The sequence below is a fragment of the Chrysemys picta genome, chromosome 4 (assembly GCF_011386835.1).
Source record: "Chrysemys picta bellii isolate R12L10 chromosome 4, ASM1138683v2, whole genome shotgun sequence".
Classification (NCBI taxonomy): domain Eukaryota; kingdom Metazoa; phylum Chordata; order Testudines; family Emydidae; genus Chrysemys; species Chrysemys picta.
The window spans coordinates 28,222,827-28,240,269 of record NC_088794.1 but is presented as its reverse complement, the minus strand read 5'-3'; the positions used below and the strand labels follow the sequence as shown (position 1 = coordinate 28,240,269).

The 17,443-nt window shown below is 48.7% G+C and overlaps 1 protein-coding gene across 6 annotated transcripts; it reads right to left on the bottom strand.

The window, feature by feature from the left end:
- Positions 1 to 2,239: 2,239 nt before the first annotated feature.
- On the bottom strand, positions 2,240 to 16,572 carry LOC101948869 (apoptosis-associated speck-like protein containing a CARD). Of its 6 annotated transcripts, XM_065591901.1 has the most exons (7): positions 15,595 to 15,755; positions 9,760 to 9,902; positions 9,485 to 9,576; positions 8,605 to 8,906; positions 7,033 to 7,200; positions 5,321 to 5,360; positions 2,240 to 2,709 (listed from the first exon to the last, which is right to left on the bottom strand). In XM_065591901.1, exons 4-7 carry the CDS (start codon positions 8,882 to 8,884, stop codon positions 2,451 to 2,453), a joined length of 747 nt encoding a protein of 248 aa, XP_065447973.1. In that variant the 5' UTR covers positions 8,885 to 8,906; positions 9,485 to 9,576; positions 9,760 to 9,902; positions 15,595 to 15,755; the 3' UTR covers positions 2,240 to 2,450. The 6 variants fall into 6 exon arrangements, with proteins under 6 accessions (XP_065447973.1, XP_065447974.1, XP_065447972.1 ...); XM_065591902.1 differs by lacking the exons at positions 9,760 to 9,902; positions 15,595 to 15,755 and adding an exon at positions 16,454 to 16,572; XM_065591900.1 differs by lacking the exon at positions 9,760 to 9,902 and having other exon boundaries at positions 15,595 to 15,753.
- Positions 16,573 to 17,443: the final 871 nt, after the last annotated feature.

Genomic DNA, 17,443 nt, shown 5'->3' with positions numbered 1-17,443 from the left:
GCCCCATTCCCTTTGTCTGCCACCTCCTGTAGGAAATGACTCCCTGGCAGATCTACTGTCATCACCGTGGCGTCCACCTTGCCTAGTGTTGACCCTTTTGATACCAGTCAGCTCTGTGTTTTCGGGAACCAGGGCACAGTATCCAGCCTGTCTGACTCATGAAGGCCACCCCCACCCCCACCCTCTGCTTGAACCAAAACCGCTCAGAGAAAAGACTTACAAAAAGCAATGAAAAGGCCGTGGGAGAAACACCTAAACCCCTCAGGACAAGGGTGACAGGATTAAGGCAACTCCCCTAGCCTCATCTGCATCAAAGATGGGACAGGGAGGCATCTCCATTAGCATACAGGATGGAGAACAAGAGATTCCAAGGCAAGAACCGCACTGAACTCTGGGACCAGAAAAGCAGGGAAGCACTGCATCATGGGGCATCTCGCTCCAGATGTTAATGCACCTATGCCTGCACACACCCAGATCAGCAGTTATCAGACCAATTCTAGTAATGAATCCTTGATTGATATCCAAAATACTGAAGCTGCCTAATTGCATTGTGAGTTCCCTGGAAGGAACACCACCCATAGCCAGGAGTGATCAGCTCCTATTGTCTAGCCTAAAGAAAACCCTTGAGTCATCAGTTTACCCATAAAAAAAATCTAGTGTTCTCCCTCGAACCATTGTTGTTTCCCTACAAAAACCCTACCCACGCTCAAGTGTTCTGATGCCTGGATTCAAACTCTGCATCAGTTCCACTGGGACTTCATCTTCTCCTGACTGATCGTGCTGGGGGCTCTGCCTGTCTCCAACACTCAGGATCCTGAGCTACCACCATCATCTGGGAACCCCAACCAGTTCAAGCTTCATGGAGTGGTGAGACCCCAGCTCTCTCCCTCTCTCTCTCTCTCTCTCAATGTGTTTTCTTTTCTACCTCAGGTATAACTTTTTAACCCTGACTTGTTTGATCAGGTATAGTTTTCTATATATGACTTTTGTAACCTTCAATAACTTTTATGGTTAAGCTGGTTGCTCCCCTCCCTCTATCTCTGAACTTTACTCTTTTGTGTTTTTGGCTTCCCCATTTACTCTGCAGCAACGCTTCTTTTACCTAAGCTAAAGATCCCTGTAGCACCCAAAAATACTGTGGGGTTTGCTCATCAAGTGGGTTACTACCAGAACAATTGTAACATGTAAGTGGGGATAGGGACGTGCTGAAACTGTGACATACGAGGGTGGCAGCTTGAAAGTGCTGCTCAACCCAGACTACTAAGCCCAGGGGCATATAAGGGTGGCAGCTTGGAAATCGTGCTTGACCCAGCCCACTGAGTCCAGGCAGCCAGTCCCTGTCTAGGCAGTCAGTCCTTCTCTCTCCAAAGCTGGAGAGAGACTAAGCTCCCTCTCAGCCCTGAAGCTTTTTGGCTGCTCTCAGCTTCCCTCCAATCGGTTGCTGGCACAGCCCTCTCCCAGGACTGTTTTTAACCCCTTCTACTTCAGAGCAGGACAACCACCCCATCACATATACAAACTGGGTATCATCCCACAAATAATACTTGGGTTCAACGTGAAAACAGTAATTCATTGTCCTCAGCCAGTGCCACACTAGGAGGCAGCTTTCAGAACAAGACAGCCTAAAATACAATGCCACCCAATGTAATTTTCCCAGTACTACTTCCTCTACTTCAGTAGATTTTACACCAGAGTGGTTTTCTTTTACATAATAAAAGCTGGCTGCCTCCCAGATTGCAGTCAGAATGAGATAGGGTATGTGGTGTAGAATCCATACCCTGGGGGAAACACTGCAGGGCTTGGCTTTGCACTGTGGGCCATGTGGAGAGCTGAGGGTAGAAGCACAAGGTTGAAAGAGGTGAGCAGGATGGGGAACATTGCACTGTTCATCCTCACAGTTGAGCACTCTACTACCTAGGAGGAAGGAGGCCTAAGAGGTCAGTGTAGCATCCATCATTCATGACTTTGCTGCAGCTAAAGCTAGGAGGAAAAAATTGTTTGTTTGAAGAATTGAGTGTAGTGAGAGTAGAATAAACTTATTAATTTTACATAAATAATGTGTAAATATTGATATATAGATAAATGTTTGATGATTTTGTAATTTTTTTGCAATATGTAGTTCATACTTAGGCCCTTCCCTCCCATTAGCCTTAGACCTCTCATAATCTTAATCCGGCCCTGAACGTAAATGTTCACTACTCCATTATAACGGGATACAGATAAGTGAAAACAATGCAAGTAACATTCCACTAGTTTTCATAATGTTTAAACACCAAATACACTCTTATACATTTAACAACCACTTTGAGCTATACTAATACACAAGTGAATTGGCCATCGGCTCTGGCATGACCTGGCATCTGGTCTGCCAGCGTCACACCTGTGTCCCTGAGAAAAGACTTGGGGTGAAGCCCCCTGGAAACAGGGGGAGCTCATTTTATTCATTGTATTTATTTGCTCTCCAACTCTTCAATGAGGAACTTGTTTTTGGCCTTCAGCGCCTGGTAAAGCTGCTCTTTGCAGTACCAGTTCCAGCTCGGCATGAACTCGTACAGCTTCCGCATCTTGTCTGGATTGGTTTTCTCGGCTCTGATGCTCTGGTATTGCTCTTCATCTAACACGGTGCCATACAGCATGTCTATGATGCTGTCCACCATGCAGACACGTTGGATCAGGTCTGCTCGGTGCCGGTTCACAAAATGTTCCCCTGAGGAGGACACACCATAAGAGAATGAACTGACAGAGTCTTGAGCTGTAGGTTTCTAAGCAGCCTTGAAGCTCTGACCACTGTCTGACTCCTGTCCTCAAAATCTCCTACCCCACATCCCCCAGGTTCTAGTGTGCTGATCTATCTATTCACTGTAGATTGCTGCCACATTTCACTGGCTACTCAACATGATTCTTAAAAGAACAGTAGAGTTACAAAAATAAACAAAAATATTAAAAAAATCACAGTGAAAAACTTTTCAACCCATGCCTCCAGATACCCTTAAATCTGGCCCCAGTGGGATCTCAGCCTACTCTTTCACCATCTCGGCATGTAGTCATTGAGTTTATGATTTGTTTCATGCATACATCTCTCAGATACTAAGACAGCTGTGTTGTCACCATGGTAAACTTTCCTCTTGACAGTAACAACAAGGAGTCTGGTGGCACCTTAAAGACTAACAGATTTATTTGGGCATAAGCTTTCGTGAGTAAAGACCTCACTTCTTCGGATGCATCCGAAGAAGTGAGGTCTTTACTCACAAAAGCTTATGCCCAAATAAATCTGTTAGTCTTTAAGGTGCCACCAGACTCCTTGTTGTTTTTGTAGATACAGACTAACATGGCTACCCCCTGACTCTTGACAGTAAATCATCTAATTTCAGGACCTGGGCATATCAGGGTTGTGCATAGAAAGATACTACCTATGTGCCTAATGACACCTGAACAGAGTCTTTGCTGCCATGTAGAATCACAAGAATTGATTCTGAGGGGTGGCTGAGCATTGTCCATGAGTTACTGAATCACCCTCAGTGGATGGCAATGTCATGCTTTGGGGAATGATGAATACTTGCCTTCAGCTTGCTGTGTCTAGCTAGGATTTTATTCCATGGTGCTGTGTATAGTCACACTGAGAATGCAAAGCACTGCAGCCACAGGACTAGGGGGTTACTATAGTCAGGGCTGTACTGTGATAGATAGATATAGCACAGTCGCATGGGCCTTCCTTTTGTAAATGGCAGAAAATCCCTGTGGGTGAGAAAAGGAGACAAATAGCAGGGAATCCCTAATGTATTGTCAAGGCCCATCACACTCTATGGCAAGTTAGGCCTACATTCTGTAGCAGGGTCCCTGGATTCTGTGCAATTTCTACACAGATACAACATTACAATCCCAGAATCTTATTATATAGATTGAGGTGGGGGCAGTATAATAGAAATAAGCATTAGCAAAGACCAATGTTTCCCAAGTTTTTGAAAGCTGAGCCCTGCTTTAGGAATGAAACCCTCCAACCTTAACTCTGTCCCTTGTAATCCTCTACTAGCCAGCAGGGGCACCATTGCAGATTTCAATAGCAGGAGAGGGGCAACTTTCCATGGAGGTCCAGGGACCACTTAGGCATGACAAAGAGGTTGACATTGACGTGAGCAGGGGTCTGCATGGCTCTCCTCTCTGAACCCTCTGCTCTCTGCCAGGTCACAATGTTACTCAAATGTGGGGTGGCTGAGCAGATAACCTCCTTATAAAAATTCTGGTTGGGCCCCTGGCTCAAACACTGGTGGGACTGGTCCACTTTCCAGAAGATGACTTCATGCATAAGGAGTGGGGGGACTGTTCCTATTGAATTAAGTTTAAGTAGTTTAGGAGTTCATAGTATTAAGAATGCAAATGTTCGTCTATTATTGTGTAAAGGTGTGTTCTTTATGGCTAGGTTTACTTGGTCCTGCCTCAGTGCAGAGGACTAGACTTGATGACTCCTCAAGGTCCCTTCCAGACCTATTTTTCTGTTCTTCTAACAGCATGTGTGTAAGCTCTTTTATTGGTTTTAATACACTTTCTGTGTAATTTCTGTGCTTTTATCATAAGAATAAATATGCTTGCTTAGAAAGAACTGTGAGGTAACTTAACTGTGGGCAATTATGCTGTTTACTATATGTGAAGAGACAAGTACAGCAGGCTATCTTAGGCAATGTGGTTTTGCCAGGGAATTCACATTAAAGTCTGGGAACTATGCAGCCTGGAAAAACCCCTTTTAGGAGGGAGAGAGATGCAGGTCTCTGCCCAAAAGAGGTGATGGCTGGGAGCCAGAAGTCTAAGTGTGGGTGCTCTTGCTGACCATGGAGGGGGAATACAGATGCAATTGCCCCAAACTGTGACATCTTCCTCCACATTATGCATGAACCTATTATTGACTAGATGCCCCTCTCCATCCTCCCACTCGCGGTCAGAGATCTCATACACAAGACAGAGAGAAACTTCCCCCCCTTCCCTTGTGACATACAAGCACAGACCTCCCAGCAACCTAAGATGGACCTAAGATCTCTCTGTTCCTGATACAGGATCCAGTCCTGCAAACTCTTGGTAAAGTTAAGCCTGTGTGTAAGTGTTTATAGATTGGGGCTGGGAGTAGGTAGTGATACTGCTGTACTCGTGACAGCCTCTAGTCTGGGGAATAGATGGGGAACCCTGTACTAATGGTATGATCTGGAAAGCCATAAAGATTTTGTTAACTTATAATTTCAGGTGTCACAAGGACAGTTCCAGGAAAGCATGCAATTGAGTAAGTAGCCAACCACTGTATGGGGGTAACTTCCCATGTAGGTACCACATATCTTTTGCAGACAACTCTAAGGGTTTTCCATTTGGATGCAAATCTGAAAGGGAAGTTACATTTAAATAACATGGAAAGAAATGTAATGCTTTTCAATACAAGTTCATTGTTATTCTGTATAGAGCCATCTAGTGATGGAATGATGCATTTGCATCCTGCACTAAACTGTAATTCTTGAAGAAAACACTGCTACCAGCAGTCATTTTTATGAAGTGCCATTTGTGAAATACTGTAATGGGAGTTCTGTTTGTGTGAGCTCTCTGCCTGTTTCTATTCATAATTCATCTGCAGTTATGCACTTTACATAATGAGCAGGCTACATCCTCAGAGAAACACAGAACAATGTGCACTGGGGCAAAGAGTCAATTCAGGAGCATTTGTAAGGAGAGGGAATCCCCTTAGAAATAGTTGTGTTCCAAAGCAGATTAGATTAAACTATTAAAAGGTCCATAGAAAGGACAACTTTGCCCTAGTGCAGGGAATGGACTAGATGGCTCAGAAGATCCTTTCCAAACCTAGGGATCTAAGACACTGAGTGTTGGCAGAGGGACATTTTTATTTGGGACAATTATAATCAAGAAGGAGACACTGAGGGTGGACTAAGGGGGGCCTTTCCTCAATCCCAAACTTGTTACTATATTGAATGTTTATATTATGCTCATTGCCCAGCTCAATTAGATGCTGCTTTACAAAAAATACACACCTCTATCCCGATATAAAGCTGTCCTTGGGAGCCAAAAAATCTTACCGCGTTATATCGAACTTGCTTTGATCTGCCGGAGTGCGCAGCCCCACCCTCCCGGAGCGCTGCTTTACTGCGTTATATCCGAATTCATGTTATATCGGGTCACGTTATATCGGGGTAGAGGTGTATACTTGTATAGACAACAAGAATAGTTTGTGTAGCGTTTCATTACTTTTGCCAAGCATCTGTTAATAATTCAGTCAGGGGAATAAAGTACCCTCTGCCCACATCTCAAAAATAAGGACCTACATCATTCATTATTTGCATCTGGTAGGAGTTTAAGCCCCAGCCAGCGATCCAGGCCCCATACTAGGCACCGTACACATGTACAGACTCTTCTTGCCTGAAAGATCTCTCAGCCTAAAACAAATAAATGACCCCTGCCTGGCACTCTGGGGGCTACTAAACTCAAGCCCTTGGCAGGGGCTCCCAAACTGTGAACTGTAGCCCAAAGGTGGGCCGCAACACAGTCCTGGGTGGTCCACCAGCAGGAGCAAAGATTGGGGAGGCATGGGGGGTGTTGTCCCCCCAAACTGTATAAGTTGGCAGAATGGCGGCTGCCAATGGCCCCTGCTCAGGGCTGGAGGAGTCCAGCGCCCTGGAATGCAACAGGCAGAGGGCAAGGAGAAGGGGCAGACCCTGAGAAGCAACAGCTGTCAGGGTGTCTGGAGGAGGCTGGAGGCCTGGCTGATCTTATGGGTGGGTGACTGCCTAGGGAGCTGCAATCGCAGGAAGGGCGGCTCCTTTGGCTCCCCAGGGTGCAATGCAACTCATGGGGTCTAACACGGAGAGTGGCAGATGGGGGCTGTCTCGCCTGGCCTGGCTGCAGCGGGCTCAGGAGGTGCAGGGCTGAAGAGCTGCTGTGAGACTCCCTGCTCCAGCTGCTCCCCAGCCTGACAGTGAGCAGGTACCATTAAACCCAGAGCCCGAAGCCACAGGCAGCCCCTTCCCTGCCCTGCTCATCTCTCACCTTCTCCAACCCGGATGGCAGCAGGGAAGCCGCCTCCACCTAAGTTGAGAGCTGTGCTCCCAGGAGATCTTCCTCTCTGACTTCCCCCACAGTATCTATCCAAAGTTTGTTCCTGTGCCTGCTCACCTAGGGAACAGGAGATGGAGGGGGAGGAGCAGCTGCACACCACTACAGAGCAGGAGCAGGGGAGGCGAGGAGGAAGGAGAGAGCTCTATTAGAGAGCTGGCTCTGTCCCCCTCCCCCTGCCCCCCAACCCTGTGTAGAATGGCCCTGCAGACTGCTATGGTCTGCCCCCATGGGGATGCTGAAACTGCCCACCTGCCTCTTCGGCAGGAAGAAGGTAGGGGCCGCTGGGGGAGGGGGCTTGGGGCACCCTGGGCAGAAGGGCACCAAAATACAAGTTCTCCCAGGGCACCATTTTCCCTAACGCCTCTTGCTGGCCCTTGTCCCTGCTGAGGTGAGGGGCCGCGCATGCCCCGTGGTGTCCCTTTGCCTGACGGACCACTGTCAATAGTGGGCCACACAGTGCCTACTGCAGCTGCACAGGAGGGCCTCAGGGAAAAAAGTTTGGATACCCCTGCCCAGGGGGACAGTCCAGGGGAGTGAATTCCAAAGGCCTCTAGGGAGAGCCCCACTGCCAGCCCTGGAGCGTTCCATCCCAGGGACCCCAGGCAGAACCAACCCAGCTGAGCTCCATTGTCACCATGGGGTAGAGGGGAGAGAAACAGGAACAGGAATGACTAACAGGGTTTGAACTTAGCTCCATCACAGAGCACAGGGATTCTAACACTGCCTCACTTGAGTGGATCCCCATAGGCAATCACTCTTACACTTGTGTGTGACACTTAAAAGCAGCCTGCGGCCATAGGAACTGCAGCTGTCCAGGTTTGTTGGTTACTTAATAACTCAGTTAGGAGAATAAAGTTCCCTCTCCCCCATCTCAAAAATAAAGACAAAAAAAAAATGTTGGCTGTTTGTATTACACTGAATGTGTTTCTTTAATGAAAAATAGCCTTAAAGATAAAGTTCCTGCCTGGAACCCCAGAAAGGTCTCATGGGGCCAGTCAGCTGTTTGGGGAGAACACACTGGGCCAGCCTCTCTGCTGTGATCAGCTTCTAGTTACAGATCCTTGATTCTCTGTCCCAGTCCTAGCACAGACTAGAGCAGCCTTGGGATTCTTCTAACTTGTGCCAGCTGCCGCTGGTCCCCAAAGAATGGTGCTGCAGCTGGGGATGCCCTCCAGTCACTCCTCCTCCCCACCTCTCTCTTTCCATGGCAATCCCTCTGCATTGCTCTGTTGGCTCTACATCCACTGGGGACGTCGCCACACCGAGGATTTCCTCAGATGCAGAGTTACAGGCTGACTCTGCTCCCCTTGTGCCAGCTGAGTGGTGAAAAGGGAGGGGTTCAGGTCAGAAAATCTGCTGTGGGCATCTCGGCTTTGAGTCCCCCTCATTTCCAGCTGGGATTCACAATTTGTCATTCCTGCCATCAGCCTGTTTTTCCTTCTGCTCCCGTTGCTGCTGCCCGGGGGAGACTCCCAGGTTTTAGAGTAACTTTAGATTTCTTACCTTTCTCTCTGTATTTTTTGAGGTTATCAGCAGACCCTCTGACATTGATCTTAGCTAAAATTTCTATGGTTACATCAACTGCAGCATCTCCACCATAGAATGTGATCAGGCTGTTCTTAGTATCTATCCTGTCAGCCTTCTCCAGCCGACCTCGGGGGATGGTACCTTTTCCCTTAAAGACAGAATGTGATAGTTTGTCTTTAAATCTTTTGAAGTCTTCCTCAAGAAGATCGTCAAGGGCATCTTGAAGCAGGTCACTGATTCTGCTTTGGTTTTCCATCACCAGGTATCATGAAACAAAACTAAAATACAAAATAAATTGCCGTTAATAATAATGAATATGGAATAAGCACAATATTTCCCATGTAGAGAAAACCCACGTAACCTTGGGGCTCATAACTCCTCACAAAGGACTTTGTTGTTCTGTGCCTCAGTTTCCCCCTTTCTAAAGTGGGGATAACCATAGTGCTGTAGTACACAGTGGTGTTATACAGCTTAGTTAATGTCTATAAAGCCTGTTGAGGACCTAGGATAAAAGGTGATATAATAATAATATTTATCATCCAAATGGATCTGAGAACTCAAAGGTGGGACCACCCCCACCCCCGCCCCCGCCAATTTAAAATATTTCAGAAAACAACCAAATACAATCTGGAATCTGTACATCACACTCCTGGAATATCAGGACCTGTGTACTGAGACACGGTGTTAGCGTTGCATGGCCTCAGGAGGGTTTTGGATATCAGGGCAGCAAGATGCAGGGCAGCAATGGTAATTTCTGATATGCTGAATAGGGCCCACTCTGACAGGTCCCACTACTGTATAAACTGTAACTTGTTCAGATTAGAAGTAGCCTATCCTCAGAGAATGATGTATTTACCGTTAGCCTGACAGCTATTAGAAACAACAGCTAGTAACTCTCCGCTGATTTGTTCACTCTTCTCAATGCTCAAACACAGGCACCCAGAGACTCTAGAGGGAGGAACAGGAAACAATTTGCTCAAAGTTTATTTCTGCAGTAAAGAAAATGTAAAGCATCTCCAGTTAAAGCTGCCCTTCAGAGCTCTCTGAATTTCTATAGCAGCCTTCATATTTTTTTCAGCCTTCGTAGTACTAATTACACACACACACACACACACACACACACACACACACCTTGTCATCCGTTTTTTATTCCTGTTGGAAGCTTGCCTTTTGGACACACCCCTTTGGCCTCAGCAATTTGCACCACTGTTTTCTGTGACTACTATGTCACAAACTCCATAGACGTGTTCATCTCTTTCCCCCTCTCACATACTCTGTACGGGGAGAAAATAAAGTAGCAGATTGACAGTAGTGTAGAAGTTTAACCAAGAAAACAATGTGTAAAGTAAAGGGTGTGACAGAGAGGAGGGAAATGTTCTCTGCATCTGCTTAATATGCAAATAGGAGTGATATCAGCAAGGGGTGGGGCTTCAGTCTCTCTCACTCGGGTTTTTCTGTGACTGGGAGGGCACATTCATTGTTTTAAATAAAAAATAATGAAAACAGGTTTGTTTGTTTGTTTGTTTGTTTGAAAAAAAAAAAAACATTAAGGAACAGGGGTAGATCTTCATGGACCAGGAATTTCATAAGCTTACAAAACAAACATGAATCAGCTTTACAAGTCTCTTTTACGGTTACTCAGGAGGAAGTTGCTGCTTGATAAATGGAGGCTGGGAGGAGTAATTTCTGACACAGTTCTATGAGACTCTTTATTGCCATTGTTTTTCTGGGGCAAGCTCCTTTATTCCCTCGAAGATTTGCTCCTCTTTGGGTGCAAAGCCCCCAGTGCTGGCTCACACCCTGACACCATCTGGAGCTTTGGGCTTGTCTACACTGGCATTTTACTGTGCTGTAACTTGCTCGCTCAGGAGTGTGAAAAATCTCACACCCTGGAGTGCAGTAAGTTTCAGCACTGTAAAGTGCCAGTGTAGACAAGCGCAAAGCTACTCCCCTCGTGGAGGTGGATTACACACAGAGCTGGGAGAGCTCTCTCCCCAGTGCTCACATACAATCACACAGCAGCAACGCTTTAATGTTTTCAGTGTAGACTTAGCCAAAGGGTCTCATTTTGGTTTCACTAACAATAAGTGTTGACCACATTTGTTGTTTTCGTTTGCAGCTCCCAGAAACTCCTGTCCCCGCTGAGAAGTGGAAATGGGACATTCGCCATTCATTTCAGCAGAGCAATGAGAAGAATGGTCATAAGGAATCCACTGGATGGGGCTGAAGCACCCATGGAGAAAAGTTAGTGGGTGCTCAGCACCCACTGGCAGCCAAGTTCCCCCCTTTCAGCCCTCCCCCCAGCCTCTCACCCGCCTGCGGCCCTGCCGATCAACTCCTCCCGCTCCTTCCCAGCACCTCCTGCCCACCACAAACAGCTGTTTCACGGCTAGCAGAACACTCTGGGAGGGAGGGGGAAGAGCGGGAATGGGTCGCACTTGGGGGAGGGGGCGGAAAGAGGTTGGGTGGAGTGAGGGCAGGGCCTGGGATGGAGGGGAGGGGTCGAGCACCCCCTGGCTAGAGGAGACGTTGGAACCTATGGCTTGTCCCGTCCTGGGAGAAAACTTCATCCAGTTCTCTGGGATCCAAAACACTCACTTGGACTCTGGATTTTGTCACTCAGGTTCCTTTATATGGCAAGCAGAAAAGCTACGCTGAGTTGATCAGAGTGAAGCAGAGGGGGTGGGTATAGAGCGTTCCACAGATCCAAACTTACACAGACATCCTCTTCCTTTATATACATTTACACATTGCACTGCATTCACTATACATTACACCACACATTTTGGATTGGATTGGTTACTCTGCAGGAACCAATCCCTATACAGCATTCTCTGTCCATGTGCTGTTCATGTGGAACTGGTGATTTACGTTCCAGGTGTATCTTATCCATAGTCCCTAGCATCAATGTGTTTCTACTTAGCTTTCACACAGACATCCTCACTCCAGCATACTGTATGTCAAGCCCCTATTTACAACTTAACCTTCCACTCCACCTTCTCAATTACACCCACTAAGAAATGAGGCAAGTTATATATGTCAACCCAGGCCTAAACTTAGCCCCCAATTCAGTAGGAGAGTGTGGGACTTGGCTTACCCCCGATTGTCAGGTACCTGGCCCTGTTCCATGATCCCTCCCTTCTGGGCCTGTGATGCAGTCACATCACGCAACTAGAATCCCAAAATAAGATCTCCCCTCCTGGGGTCTGGTATATTAACACACAAACTATACCCCTCCCCTTGCCCAGGAAACCCCCTCTCACCCACACCTTGTCCACAGGCTTCCACAGCCCCCTCACTAGATTTTGTGCACAAAGTCCTTCAATGCAGATGTTCCACAAACCTTAACTCTTTGTGTCAGGGTTTCCCCAGCTTCTTCTCTTAGATTCCACGGGGCACAGATGTCCTGGCAGGGGTTCCCAAAGTCCTACACATCTTGGTTGCAGGGGTCCCTTGAGCCCTCACATAAGGGACAAAGTTCTGCAGCCCCTGGTTGCATCTCTAGTTGGTGCCTAAGCCCTCCCTGTACTCCAGGCTCCAACCGTGGGACTACGTGTTATCAAGCAGCTACCCACCTTGCAATTCCAAACTGTTCTGCTTTACAAGGCCCAGGGCTACTTCAAACTTTTCCCACAGGCCTCCTGCTAGGCCTCCTCAGACAGTGTCAGCCAATCACAGCCCCTCATAAGCCGCAGTCCCAGATTCTCCCTTAGAAAAGGGCCAAACCAGCCCCCCTTGCCACTGCTTCGCCTGGCTTCCCCCCTGCACCCACAGAGCTGTTTTATATCACACTTCCACCTTCCCAGCAGGCCTTGCTTCCTCTGAGCCACATGTTCCCTCTGGGAACGCGGCCCTGAGAACGCCCGGCCATACAGGGGCTGCAACCTCACAGCAACAGCACTGGTTAGACCAGGTTGAGGCAGCGTAGTCATTTTTGCCTTTAGTAGGGTTACCATATTGCAATACTGGAAAAAGGGGACACTCCAAGAGGCTCCGGCCCTGGCCCTGCCCTAACTCCGCCCCTTCCCCTTCCCCGCCCCAACTCCCCCCCTTCCCCAAAGTCCCTGCCCCAACTCCGCCCCCTCCCCTGAGCACCCTGCATTCCCCCTCTTCCCCTCCCCTGAACGCTCCGCCCCCCTGCTCCTCCCCTTCCCCTGCTTCCCGCGAATCAAATGTTCGCGGGAAGCCTGAAACAGGCAGGCAGCAGGTAAGATGGGGCGGGGGGGGGGCGCGAGGAGGCGCGGCCCAGTCTGGCCCCCCTGGCCAAGCGGCTCCCTCCAGCGGCCGGTCCCGGCGAAGAGGCTCTGGCCCCAACGGCTCCGGCCCGGCTCGGGCCCTGGGGCGCCGGCCCCGACCGAGTGGCTCCGGCCCAGCCCCGGCGGTTCCGTCCCTGGCCCTAGCGACTCCAGCTCGGCTCAGGCCCCGGGGCACCAGCCCCGGCCCTGGCCAAGCGGCTCCGACCTGGCCCCGGCCCTGGCTGAGTGGCGCTGGCCAGCAGCCGAGCACCCCCAGCCCCGGTCCCAGCAGCTCCGGCCCGGCTTGGCTCGTGCCCCAGTTCCGGCCGAGCGGCCCCAGCCCCGGCCCCGGCCCAGGCCAAGCGGTGCCGGCCGGCAGCCGAGCACCCCTGGCCCCAGCGGCTCCGGCTCCAGCCCCAGCGGCTCCAGCACGGACCCAAGCCCCACGACCCCGGCCGGAACTCCAGCCGGAGCGCGGCCCGATTCCTGGGGGAATCAGGCCCCACTCTTGCTAAAGCCGGCGGAGTTGTTAGTTTTGTGCAGCCACTCCACTTGCACTCGGGGTCCCCTGAGCGTCTTTTGCCCGAGTGCGAGTGGCTGCAGCAAAACTAACAACTCCCCCGATCTGCGGGGGCACAGAGGCAGCGGGCGGCATCCGAGTACACAGTCGCCTCCTCCCCGGGCTCCAGCTGCTGCTGCGCTGGGGAAGTTGCTTCAGCCCCGGCATGCAGTGGAGAGCGGCGGGAGCTGGGAAAGTTGGAGCCCGGAGAGGAGGCAGTCCCCTTACCATGCCTCCCTATTTTCCCGGACATGTCTGGCTTTTTGGAAATTCCTCCTGGACGGGGATTTGAGGACCAAAAAGCTGGACATGTCCGGGAAAATCCGGACGTATGGTAACCCTACCTTTAGAATTCTGCACAGAACTACAAACCAACCCACATTTCCACCACCAGTACAAAGAAGCCAGGATCAAAATGAGAAAAAGGGAGATGGTGCAACAGGGACAGTAAAACACTTAAGAAGAAAGGTGATAAAACCCAACCAAACACAGATTCAGAGATGTGAAGGCCAGAAGGGAGCATCAGACCATCTAGTCTGACCTCTTGTGTAACACAGGCCATAGAACTTCACCCAGTTAGCCCTGCATTGAGCCCAATAACTTGTGTTTGATTAAAGCAGATTTTCCAGAATGGCAGCAGTCTTGAAGACTGTAAGAGATGGAAAACCATCGTGTCTCATGGTAGTTTGTTCCAGCCCGTTAATCACCGTCACTGTTAGAAATTTGTGCCTTACTTGTCTGATTTTAACTTTCAGCCATTGGATCTTGTTATGCCCATCTCTATTTAGTAGCTGGTACTGTCTTCCCCAGGAAGATACTTCTAACTCCATGATCAAAAGGACCTTTTGATCATGGAGTAGAAGTGAAAAGGATCAAGAGGTGACTTCATCAACTGAACAGATTGAGCTCTTTAAATCTCACTGTGAGGAATTTTTCTCGAGCCCTCAAACAGAACTGTGGCTCTTCTCTGCAATCTCTCCAATTTTTCACCATCATTTTTAAGATATGGACACCAGAACTGGACTCAATATTCCAGTATTGATCTCACCAATACCATATACAGAGAGAATATCATCTCCCTACCCCTACTCACTATCCCCTGTTCACATTTCAGAAGGACTCCTTTAGCCCTTTTTACCACAGCATCATGTTGGGGTTCATGCTGAGTTGCTCATCCTCTATTACTCCAAAATACATTTCAGAATCACCGGATACAACCCCCCATACCGGGGGCTCAACCTGCACTCAATGTTCCGACACGTAGGCTCGTGTTTGCTGTTCCTCCCTCCCCTCACTCACACCCAGAGCTGCTGAGACATCTGGGAACTAGAAAAAAGGGTAGAATATCCCTCTCCTTTCCAGGTTAGGTATTTGTGTGTGTAGATACAGACTACAGCAGATACAGTCCTGGGATCAGATCTGCTCCGCTTCAGGAGACAGTGGAGAACTCACTAGACCTGTGGGTCTCAAACTTATTTGATCAGACTCCCCTCCATTGTGTCTGTAGTCATTTACCCCTCCCTCCCACAAGTACATATACCACCACCCAGCTCTGAAGGCAGAGCAGAAAGCAGTGGCTGCTGGCTGACTGACCAGCTCTCAAGGCAGCGCTTTGCAAGCAGTAGCACAGAAGTAAGGGAGGCAATGTGAATATCACTTTTCACAGCACATTCAGCACCCCATTGCTACCCTTACTTCTGCACTGCTGCTGCGATTCCGGGGCTGACAGCCAGAGCCCTACCAGCTACAGGTGAGGGATTGGGGAGGAGGGGAGGAGAGCCTGAACCTGGGCTGCCTCCTGGTGAGGGATTGAGATGGGGAGATGGGAAAGGAGAGTCCAAGCCTGGGAGGTGGGGTTCTAGCTGTCCCCTTTAGCCCCACTTCCTGGGTGTGTCCAGCTCTTCTGCATGAGCCCCAGCCACCCAGGGCTGACAGCCAGAGCTCTTAAAAAAACACCACCAAAAAAAACCCCACACAAAGCTCGCACCTCCCTTGACACATTCCCGCGCCTCCCTTGGAAGGCCCGCCCCATAGTTCAAGAACGCCTGCACAAGAGAGCTGCACCTCCCCATGTTCTTCGCTCCTAACAGGAGACATTACTGTCTTCTAAAAAGCAAAACCCTGATCTGACCTGCCATTAGTCAAGTACAGTATATTTCATGTTTCCCTCACCATGCAGCACTGAAGAGAGTTCGTTCAATTTGAATTATGATAAATTTCTCTTAGTCTCAGAACGAGCGAACAAGTTCCACAAGCTGGCGAAATTCAAGAAGTTTCACTTTCTAAAAGTAATTTAGGCTCACTTCCTGTCTGGCTGTCAGCACTGAATTCACCTCATTTCCCCTCTCCTTTTCTGGGTAAAGAAAATACTGTCTTCCCGCCCCACCCCCATACAAACACAGTGCAAGAAACAGAGCAGCCGTAAAACAAACTTAAGAAAAGAAATGCTTAGTAAATGGCCATGAATACACAGTTTCAGGAGCAATATTGATTAATACACTTTACAGAGATCAACAAGTTCTATAAAATACTCTGATCTAGTTTAGTCACATATTTACCATCCTCATGTACTTTGACCCAAATGTTCAAACTTGAATGCTAAGAAGTTAGGGTTTGTCTAGGTGACCAGTTAGTGTGTGGCAAGCTGGGGTGCAAACCTGCCCTGTACTAGCCTGCCATGCACTAACTGTCCATGTGGACCCTGCCACTGCATACTAAAAGTTCCCTAGTGCACTTTGATCTACCCCTGTTTCAAAGTGGAATAGATCAAAGTGCACTGGGGCAGTGGTTCTCAAACTTTTTTTTCTGCGGACCACTTGAAAATTGCAGAGGGTCTCGGTGGACCACTTAATGATCTTTCCAAATGTTGTTTGTACCTCACCTTACATGTGCGTCTTCTCCAGGGTCCAGGCACCTAATTAGTGGAGCCCTGCCCACTAATTTAGTCTCTCTAAATTAGGGAGCAGGCGAGGCTCCACTAATTAGGTGGGAGGCCCTTCATTGTTTCGTGTGCAGCCGCCCAGGCACGTACCTTAGAGGGAACTATCCACAGAGCACATGAATGGAGTTCACGAACCACTGCACTAGGGAATTTTTAGTGCCTGGTTGCAGGATCCACACTGACACTCAATATGTGGCATGCTAGTGCACTGTAGATTTAGCTTGCTGCACACTAACTGCATGTCCAGACAAGCCCTAATAGACGTGGCCTGATTTGCAGAGCTGCTGAGCACTTACAAATCTCTTTGAAGCCAGTGGTTTGCCAGCTCGAGCAATTTAACAGCGAGTCTCAGAATATTTGGTGCTTTTCTTATAGTCTTGGCTCCTAGAGTCCTGCGGTTTCAAGAGAATTCTAGCCCTCATGGATGTGAAGAAAAGCTTGAAAAAAATGACCCCAGTGAAGCCTAAAGGCTCAGAAATTAGAAAGCAAATAAAAAGCATCACAAATGGTTTTTTCCACCCTCTTAAAATTCTCATAATTGTTAAGCTAATCTCATGATTTTGGGGGAGCCTGGCTCATGATTTCTGAGCATCTGGAGCTGGCAATACTGGAGAACCACTTTCAAAAATCAGCTCACTTTTAACTAATGTCTTTCTCTCAAGTTTGGAATTTGGGGTGAATCTCCACAACAGCCTGGGGTATTTGAGGGCTGAGAGACATGGCCATAGTGCTTTGTCCTAATACTTCAAAGAAAAGGAAACAGCTTATTTCTCATATCTATATATGGAACCAAATGGCTCTGCTATTGAACTCCCTTTCTATTATAGGTAAAAGCCTATGTCTTCATCTTGGGCACCCACCCAGGACACCATTATCGGGGTGGTCGTGAGCAGTGCAGGGACGCATGGAGCTCCACAAACTTGCAAAGGAGATGAGTGGGGAGCACCTAGATTTCTCCACAGAAGAAAGTGGGGGAGGGGGAGCAGTGACACACATTACTCCTGGCATTGCTGCTCTCATGCCCTCACCTTACACAGCCCAGGTGCGGAAAGTGACCTGGATGCAGGAAGCGCCAGGTGT

Bases quoted from the DNA above. Each gene is read 5' to 3' on its own strand.
- LOC101948869 (XM_065591902.1), bottom strand. From the start codon at position 8,884: ATGGAAAACCAAAGCAGAATCAGTGACCTGCTTCAAGATGCCCTTGAC. The intron at 7,201-8,604 runs GTAAGAAATCTA...CCTGCTCTGTAG, and splicing joins CAAAAAATACAGAGAGAAAG to TGGTGTGCAGCTGCTCCTCC. The intron at 5,361-7,032 runs GTGAGAGATGAG...CTTCCCTTTCAG, and splicing joins TGCCATCCGGGTTGGAGAAG to ATTTGCATCCAAATGGAAAA.